A 9,866-nucleotide genomic window follows, 5' to 3' on the forward strand; every position below is an offset into this window, starting at 1 on the left:
TTCTGCTGCATCTTACCTTCGCCCGCTCTGGGCTCCCAGCTAGAATAGCCATCTGCCCACCCCACCCCATCTGGCCAAGTCCCAGCCATCCCTGCGGGGCCAGCCCAGCTGGGCTCACCTGGGAAGCCTTGCCCCATCACCCTGGGCTGGCTGTGCTGGCCAGATGCCCCGCTGCCTCTTCCCACTCCCTGCGCTGCTGGTCTCCGGGCTGGGGCTGTCCCTGAGCTGGACACTCTGTACTTGCCTCCCCCTGCCTGTCATAAAAGCCCAAAGGGCAAGAAGCACTCTTGAGTCCTGCTCCAAGGTCCCTGCAGGGCATAGCACAAAGTAGGTGCTCAGAAATACCTTTCTTCATTCATTTATCTCCGCTCTTAGGATTCCTCCAGGACATCTACGGAGCCCTAAATCTCTGTTACACACTGCAGAGTACAAAAACAAAGGTCTTGCCTTTGTGGTGCTCAGGGTTCTGGGAGCAAGACAGACAGTAGTAACTGAACAAGTCAGCGGTAAGAGCTCTGATGAAAAATACAGCAGGGTGAGGAGAATACAGGATGACCAGGAGGAGGAGCTTTTTCCTGGGGATGCGGAGCCGGCATCTCTGAGAAGGGGACATACGTCTTCCCTGCGGTCCGCTGCTGCTTGACTCCGGTCGCCTCCTAGTAAAGTTAGGCCCTGGGTACTGCTACTGCGGCTGCCATAGTTCCTCCCCCAGGAGCTCTGGCGTCCCTGCTGCCCCACTTCAGGCTTGAGCCTCCAAGCAGGACCTCTGCCTCCACTCACCCTGCCCCATCCACTCCCCACCACAGAGCTTTGGAAGTTCTGTTCGTGTCTGCCTTCACTCAGACGCCTGCCATGGCTTCCCAGTTCCTGTGCCAGAGCGGGTACCTTAATACCCGTGCTCCTGCTCATACCCTCTGGCTGGGAAAGCCTCCTGTCCTTTTCTCTGGATGTCTGAATCTTCCCCGTCCTTTAAGGGCTCGCTGAGGTGCTTCCTCCTCCATGATGTCTCCCTGGATTCCTCTCTTTTCTGTGCGTTGGTGGGTAGCTCAGGTGAGCCTACCTCTCACCTCTTTTACCTGATGGAGCTGTGGAAGACAGGAGCCATGGCTTGGGTTTCCCTTGAACTCCCTCGCACTGGAATGAGACCTGGATTTGGCCTTCTCTGATGGCTAATTTCTCATTTTCCATTTTATCCCAGCACTGGCATGTCTGCCAGGCCGTTGCCCCCACGCTTGGCTGTTGAATACATCGTTGATTCGCACGGCCCTCCTTGAGCCCGCTGTCCCGTCCCAAGGTTCAAGGGACAGTCACACTGGCCTGAATCCACTTCCCACCCTCAGAAGTACGCTTCTCCTTAGACCCCAGTATTGTCCTAGGGTATTCCTGTCACCAATTCCTGAATTTGCATTTACTGCTTAAATATGCATGTGCTTCTGGGGGAGAGATGATCCGAATTTCCAGTTCTGTAATATTTTTAGTACATTCTGTAATTTGCTCTGCCTGCATGAGGGCCAGGCACTCATTTCTCACAATCTGTTACAGACACGAACTGCCAGCTCTCGGGCTCCTCGAGCACCAAACTAGCTTCCTTGTTGAAAACAAGCCCCTCACCAGAGCGATCACTCTTCTTAAAATGTAAGCCCTGGGACTGGGGAGCAAAGGGAGGGTGGAGAGGGCCAGGCAGATTGTGGGGGATCACAGAAATGGAGGCACCCCCTTTTTTTACTAACAGACCCAACTTGGGTTTTTTCAACCTTTATTACTAGTTTTTAAATAACAGAAATAAGCAGCACCTGGCTGGCTCAGTTGGTAGAGCGTGCGACTCGATCTGGGGGTCGTGAGTCTGAGCCTTGCATTGGGTGTAGAGATTACCTGAAAGTAATAATAATAATAAATCTTAAGTACAGAAATAATACATATTCATTGCAGAAAAACGAGGGAAAAAAACCCAAATTTTTTAAAGTCACTTGCCCATAGATAACTATTATTGTTTGCCCTGTTAGCTTTCCTTAGTTTATCTATATATATACATATAAGAATATATTTAATATATATATATTTTACAAATATGGTATCATACTATACATACTGTTTTGTAACCTGTTTTCATTTCATTTCATTTTTAAAGTAAACTTTGAAATATAAAATACATAAAAGTACAGAAATCAAAGGGGTGCTGCTCCTTTTTTTTGGGAAAGATTTTATTTTTAGAGGGGGACAAAGAGGGAGGAGCAGAGGGGAAAGGAGAGGAAGAGGGAGAGACTCTGCAGCAGCCTCTGCGCCAAGCGTGGAGCCCATGGCGGGGCTCAGTCTCACAGCCCTGAGATCATGAACTGAGCCAAAACCCAAAGTTGGGTGCTTAACCAACTGAGCCACCCAGGTACCCCAATCATTTTTTAAAAGTAAACATGGTATATAACCTCCTTCAGCCCAAGAAATGAAAACTTCCAGCTCCCCAGAAGCCCTGCTCATGCAGCCTCCTCTTCACTAACCAAGGGTAACTACTCTCCCGATTTCTGACACTGTAGATTAGTTTTGCCGATCTTTGGCCTTTGTAGGACTAGATCATTCAGATTGTACTTTTTGGTGTCTTGCCTCTGTCACTCAACATAATATTTAGGAGATTTATCCATATTATTGTGCATAGAAGTAACTTGTTTTCACTGCTGTAAATAGTATTTCATTGTATGAATACAGCACACTCAAACTATGGAAGGACATTTTGGATTGTTTCTGGTTTGGCCTGTAGTGAATGTTGCTCTTGCTCTGAACATTCATGTGCATGTCTGTTTGATGCACATATGCAGGCATTTCTGTTGGGTATTTAGCCAGGAGTGGGAGGAAAGGATGCTTACCATAGTTGCTTCATCCAGCACTGTTCCAGAGATCCTATAGAAGTGAAAGCTATAAGGATTGGAAAAGGGGGGGGATATCATTATGGTGTCATATAATGTCATGCGATATCATACAATATTATGACATGATTACAGGAAATCTAATATAAGTAAAAGATAACTTAGAATTAAGTGAACTTAGAACTGTTGCATATATCATTATACAAAGCTCAATCCTGTTTCTGTATATTGGCAATAAACAATTAGAAAATGAAATTTTAAAAACATTATTTTCAGTTTTTCAATTTTCAGTAACATCTAAAAAAAAAATCAGGAATAAAATCTTCAGATGTGCAAAACCTTGCTACAGGTTTTGCACTCCAAACACTCCAAACACTTCGACAGTATCTACTAAAACAGACTATCCACGTACCCTACCATCTAGACTTCATTTTCCATGTCTACAGATATGGTACAAAGCAGTGAGAACAATTATTGGGAGTTAGGTCAGCACCACATTTCTGGGATACAAGTTGGCAATACCAAAGGCCTTAAAAGCAAAATTATCCATCTTAACCCAGTAGTTCCTCTTTTAGGAATGTATCCTCAAACAATAATCAGATGCATAAAGATGTAATTATATTAGTGTTTTCAGGAGCTTTTTTAAAGCCTAAATATCGGATACCTGGGTGGCTCACTTGGTCAAGCAGCTGCCTTTGGCTCTGGTCAGGTCCTGGGCTGGAGCCCCACTTAGGGCTCTCTGCTCAGCTGGGAGCCTGCTTCTCCTGTTTGTGCTCTCTCTGAAAAATAAATGAATAAAATATTTTTTTAAAAAGCCTAACTATTGAGAAGGGGGAGGGAGAGGTTAAAGTATAAAACACTTAACACAGCAAAATCTTAGGGTCAGCATTAAAACACTCTGATAAAAAATATTATTTGATAGGATAAAATGATCACAAATACAATCAAAGTTGAAAAACCAGATTACGCAAAAGTGTGTATGGCATGATACCAATAAGAAAAACTGTAAGTGGCAAGTTAAAAACTGGAAGGATATACATCCAAGCGTCAATAAGGACAGGATTTTTAAAATTGAATTTTTAGAAATTGGCAACAAATTCCATGGCACAAATCCAGTGAAATTTTCACTCCTTCCCGTGTCCCCCAGCTAATGCCTTGGATGCAATTAGGGTTAAAAGGGTGGCTTTTCATTTATCCGCTGGCAATTCCTGGCATCTCAATTTCTACTGGAAAGTTGTCAGGACCAGCGGGGGCATGCGGGGGGGGGGGGGAGCTGGCCCCACCCACCAGGTGTGGCCCCCGATGTCCCCGCCCTCTGCAGATGCACGCACACCCACCCTGGAGCCGGACACGATGCACGCGCGCCTGCGCCTCTCTGCCGACCGCCTGACGGTGCGCTGCGGCCTCATGGGCCGCCTGGGACCCACGCCCGCGCTGCGCTTTGATAAACTGTGGCAGGTGCTGGGTCGCGACTGCTACGCCGCGGGCCGCCACTACTGGGAAGTGGACGTGCAGGAGGCGGGCGTCGGCTGGTGGGTGGGCGTGGCCTACGCCTCCCTGCGGCGCTGCGGGGCCTCGGCCTCCGCGCGCCTCGGCTGCAACCGTCAGTCCTGGTGCCTCAAGCGCTACGACCTCGAGTACTGGGCCTTCCACGACGGCCAGCGCAGCCGCCTGCGGCCTCGCGACGACCCCGACCGGCTGGGCGTCTTCCTGGATTACGAGGCCGGCATCCTCTCCTTCTACGATGTGTCAGGCGGCATGAGCCACCTGCACACCTTCCGAGCCGCTTTCCAGGAGCCACTTTACCCGGCGCTGCGGCTCTGGGAAGGGGCCATAAGCATCTCCCGGCTGCCCTAGGGGCCACAGCACGAGTGACCGTCCTAGGCTTTCCACTGCTCTGGTCTCACCCGAGCTGATGTGGCTCGTCTACAGTCAGCTACCCAAGCATCCCCGTCTTCCCCACCCGTCATGCCCTGTGCTTTGAAAAGGCTCCTTTCCCAGGCGAGTTTTCAAACAGGTCCTAAAGGCCCCTCTTCTGCCGGGGCACTCTCAAGGGGCCTCTCCACCACCACCAGAGCACTTACATGACACCACTTTTAGTCCAGGTGCTGACCCCAAGTGAGTCCTAAGCATCCCGACCCTGTTAGAAGGCATCATCCTCTGCCTCTGGCCTCTCCCTCACAGAGTAGTCAGCAATGCCTGGCACTTGGTAGGCGCACAAGAAATGTGTGAATGAATGAGAGCCATCCAGCCCCTTCTCCCTAAAGTCCTTTTGATCTGCCTCTTCCTCTCCACTCTGCTTCAGCTTGTCCGTGTCACTTCTCTTCAGGGTAGCCGCACTTCACGCCTCGGGGCTGGAACCCCCTCCCATTCTCATCCTCCACTGTACAGCCAGAGTGCCAGGCCTAAAATTTCATTTAACCTCTTAGAACTACCAGAAGGTTCCCAAGGACCGCAGGGAGAAAAAGCAGGCACTTTACCTTAGCATTCAAGGCTTTTCTAGTCTGCCCTCAAACTCCCCATGCTCAGCTAGCTTCTACCGCTCTTTTCAGAGACCCTCTGGCACCTTTGCCCTTTGCCTGTCTGAGCCTTCCCCTGGCTTAACTGTCTCAGGAAGTCTCCCCAAACCACAAGAACCTCTCTTACTCTGAGAGCCACAAACCTGGGACCCTGCTTTCCCACTAGGTGGGAAGCTCTCCAAGGGCAGCTATGTCCCATACCCTCGCCACCCTGAAAAGTTCAGGGTGTCCCTTTCCCTCCCAGACAATGACCAGCAGCCGGCTACCACTGAAGCAAAAAGCAGCTGAGCTGAGAAGTCCTCATGAATCACCCAGCCTAACCTCACTGTACATTTGGGAGAGACTAAGGTCCTGAAAGTTCGTTCCTCAGAGCCCTCCAGCCCCAAGGCAAGTGTTTTACTTGCCCCCTGTCCAAGCTCTTCAGGCCCAGCTTTCAATGTGGGAGATTTTACTGCTTATTCATTCCTCAAGGGATGTTGGGAAGAATCAGCAGGCAACCGTTGCTTAGCAACCACAGGCCATTTCCCCAACTGCCTTGGAACTTAAAGAGGAGGAGCTAAGAGTAAGGTCTGGATAGGCCCAGACATCCCCATGCTCCTCCAATCCTGCAGTTGCAGGCACTGCCAAGAACCCAGAGAACCCCATTTTCCGTTAAGAAGGCACAGAAATAGAGAAGGCCAAACCAGGAGGACCTCAAGGGCCAGCTCCTTTAACAGGAAGGGGAAGGCCTCTTTTTTGGGTCTGTGCCTTGGTTCTGAAGATGTAGCATTATTTGTCAAACTCCCCAGATGATTTTGGAATCATACTGTGTCAAAGTATCTTAGGTGCTCAGCCAGAGGGCAGTGGCAGGGTGAGGAAGATGCAAAGCTGAAACCTACTCGTGCTCTCGGCATTCGTTAGTTTGAACCACAAAAAAACGCCAATTTCCAACAATTTTCTAAAAATGCCACTTTCATACAGGGCAATGTAATACAAGTGGAAATCAAGGCAGAAGGAACCCTAAGAGTGCCTTTGGTTGTAACCAAATCACTTAAAACTTTAGATGGAGAGACAGCACAGCGTCTAGGCACCCTGCTCCGGGAACGCTAAAAAAAGGAGAATTAATTCTACTGGAGATGACCCCGAGCTGAATTCTGACAGGGCATTCCCGACAGAAGATGAAGGACGCTCCTAACCCTACAAGCTTGTTCATCCCTATGCACACAGACCTACTTCCAGACCGATGGGGGGCGGGCCCAGGTAGTAACAGCACCTGCTGTTTTGCCAGGCACAGTTCTAATGCTTTACAACTATTAACTCATTTGATCCTGACATTATTCCTAGGAGGTACAAAGTTATACCAGTCCTATGCAGGGCAAAACTGAGATCCAGAATGAATATCTTGCTCAAGGTCACACAGCTGATGGCGGAGCTGGGGTCGTGCTCACATCCCGCAGGCCGGACTGCTCCGGTGAACATAGCTGGTCCCTGGCGGGTGCCTGCTCACTCCTGTTTTGCCTATGATGCTTTGCTCTAGCCTCCTGAGTCTGCCTCTGGATAACGTTCCTCGAGCTGAGATGAGGTCCTGTATCCAGAGAGGAACTTGAGTTTGGAATGCATGATCAGAGACAGAGCTGGACTATACAGGACAAAAACTGGCTTTGATCCAGTGCTGACTCTGTATCAAGACCTGTGCTGCCAAAAAGCGGCAGTTTCAGTGCACAGTCATGTGACCTTGGGCTAGTCACTTCACCTCTCAGAGAACCATCTGTAAAATGGGGGCAGTGACCCTGCCTTCTAGTATTGGCCAATGGCTATGAACTTGCTTTAAAAACCATCCAGTACTGTACCATGCCAGGACCCACAAGCCTTCCCAGCGGCCATCCTGTGGTAGCAGGAACCTCCTTGAATATTCTCCATACAGGACCAAAATTTCCCTTGGGGTCCATGATTAGAAGATCACTGACCTAATTCTCCTTCAGATTTATACTTACAGAAATTTCTTAATACAGCAAACTGCTTGCAGATATATTTTTAAATGACATTAATTTTATAGTCTATGATTTAATAAATATGAACACTGTAACCTTTTAACTGTGTTCTTCACTGGGAGTTCACGTTGCGTGTAGGCCCAGACAGGACCTCACTCACCTGGCGTCCCCTCCACAATTTTCTTGTGGTAGACAGCTGGTCCCAGGTTCAACAGTGCTAGTGATGGGGAATTCACTACAGAGTATCACTAAGTGCTTGCCTACATGAAGACAAGCCCTCCCTCCTAGCTGCTCCGATCCAAGACAATATTACGTAGTTGTTGGCATCTCTGTGATCATCCTTTAGCAACATGGAAGCCATCTGTGGTCCCTTACTGATTCTTAGAAATTCAGGGACCCTCCCTTACCTCTTGTATCTCTTCTGTTTCTGCGATTCTCCTTTGTCAGGGAGCAGGGGAAAGTGATGTCAGCCTAGCAGAGGACACACACACAGGTGGGCCTGCACAGCCTGGTCCTGGTGGGCAGGAGTCTACACTATGAGAAGGAGCCAAGCTGCATGTGAGGTGAGGTTAGGGGTCAGCACGTGGGTGTGGGGCCAAATCTCAGTCCAGCATATCCCCAGAAGCCTTCCTTGGTTCTCCACCACCTAGAGAACAAAGTCCAAACTCCACAGGCTTTAAGGCCATTGCTTCCTCCTTTTTTTTTTTTTTTTTTTTTTTTTTTTTTTTAAGATTTATTTATTTTAAAGAGAGAGCAGGAGCCTGGGGGAGAAGCAGGGGCAGTAGACAAAGGGAAAGGAAGAGAGGATCTCAGGCAGACTCCACACTCCAGTGCAAAGCCTGATGTGGGGCTCAATCTCACGACCCCAAGATCATGACCTGAGCTGAAATCAAGAGTTGGATGCTTAACCAACTATGCCATTTGTGCACCGCTCCTTGCTTCCTTTCTGACCACCTTCTAAATCCTTCATCCGCATGGAGCCAGTCCCTGCCAAACCATCACCTGCATGTCCTTGGACACTCTGGCACCTCCCAAGTCTGTGCCTCAAATCCCAAGATTCCTCCTCCTGTCACTTCCTAACCTACAAGGCTGAACTAAAGTACCACCAGAAGGCCTTCCCTTGCCATGCCTCCCCTCCCATCCCTACTCCCAAGTTTCCCATTCATGGCTCCCATAACCTTTAGAAAACATCTCAGCAATTCACACATAAAGCATACCGTTTGTAGAGGTACCTGCACCCAATAGGCCAAGAACTCTCCAGCGGCACTGGTCGGGTATCTCCCACCTGGCAGGTGGTCAAGGACATCTAATAGACCTGAGCTTCCCAACCAGAATGGACTAAAGGCATGCTGGGATATCAATCCTTCCACCCTCAGGTCAGCCAAGGGCAACACAAGATGGCCCGCTGCTACTGGCTGTGGGTGTGCTGTTTACCCACCTGTGGCAAACACAGGCGATAATTTTCCTTCAAACTTCAATTCTTAGCACATCAATTGAACACATTCTCTTTTACACATGAGTACAGCCCAGGACTCCCTCCCCACCCCAACCACACTTACAAATATCAGTGCCTCGGGGTGACTGGATGGTGCAGTCCGTTAACTGTCTGACTCTTTGACTTCAGCTCAGGTCGTGATCTCTTGGTCGTGGGATCAAGCCCTGCATTGGGCTCTGTGCTCAGCATGGTGTGTGCTTGAGATTTTCTCTCTCTGCCTTTCCCACTCCTGTTCTGTCTGAAATAAATCTTAAAAAAAAAAAAAAATATCAGGGCCTCTGCAGAACCTGCTTTGGGATCCACAGGGGAGGGAGGCTCTATACTCACAAGTAAAGAAACTTCAAGAGGCTAATTATATACATTTGAAAAGAGACTCAAGTGTACACTTCCAAACAAGGCACCAGAGTGACAAGCTCAGATAAATATGCACAAAGATTAGGAATGTGGAAATACATTTGAAAAGAATCGTTCTTGTCAGTATTGGTTCAAAAGAACAAAGGGGAGTCTGACATGGACTCTGAAAGGTTCATGCTGCTGTACAATGTAAAACAGAGGGTCTTTCTCCTTCGCTGGGTTCGTAATTTCATTATGAGTAGGGAAGGGCTGATTTCAGCATTACCACCATATATAAATGTCCCCCTACAAATGCACCATGCCCACACTCCCCGTCTCCCTTACGCAGCCCTTTTACTCCCCCCCATTGCACATATCCCCTTCTGACTTCCTGGGATTCACTTACGGTGCTTATGGTCTGCTGTGCCTCTCTCCCCACCTGGGTGAAAGTTCCGTGAAGAAACGTGGGCTATTCACTGCTGTCTCCTTGTACCTAAAGCAGGCCCTGGCACACGGCAGGCTCTCCCCATTGTGGCGAGGAGGAATGAATGTCCTTTCCTCTCTTTGCTCATAGAGATATGCAGGCTCTCAGCAGCTCTCAGCCCACCAGATGCCTGACCAATCCCTTCTCTTGATGCCCAGTGACTGCCATGCAGCTCACTGGGTACAGAGTCCCAGGGCAGGGAGGGAATAA

The 9,866-nt window shown here is 48.9% G+C and overlaps 1 protein-coding gene and 1 long non-coding RNA gene across 3 annotated transcripts in view; one reads left to right on the top strand and one right to left on the bottom strand.

Annotated features, from left to right (window-relative positions):
* TRIM14 (tripartite motif containing 14) overlaps positions 1-7,447 on the top strand; it is a 28,142-nt gene extending 20,695 nt beyond the window's left edge. For both annotated transcript variants that reach the window (XM_059142101.1, XM_059142100.1), the window contains exons 5-6: positions 1,543-1,635; positions 4,177-7,447. In XM_059142101.1, coding sequence (XP_058998084.1) covers positions 1,543-1,635; positions 4,177-4,712 — 629 coding nt within the window. In that variant the 3' untranslated portion in view covers positions 4,713-7,447. The remainder of the gene's footprint in view (positions 1-1,542; positions 1,636-4,176) is intronic.
* LOC131812493 (uncharacterized) lies at positions 1,633-9,549 on the bottom strand. Its single transcript, XR_009346375.1, has 4 exons — positions 8,904-9,549; positions 3,520-3,634; positions 2,856-2,904; positions 1,633-1,872 (listed from the first exon to the last, which is right to left on the bottom strand). It is a non-coding gene; the product is annotated as an uncharacterized LOC131812493 (long non-coding RNA).
* Positions 9,550-9,866: the final 317 nt, after the last annotated feature.

The sequence above is a fragment of the Mustela lutreola genome, chromosome 12 (assembly GCF_030435805.1).
Source record: "Mustela lutreola isolate mMusLut2 chromosome 12, mMusLut2.pri, whole genome shotgun sequence".
Lineage (NCBI taxonomy): Eukaryota > Metazoa > Chordata > Mammalia > Carnivora > Mustelidae > Mustela > Mustela lutreola.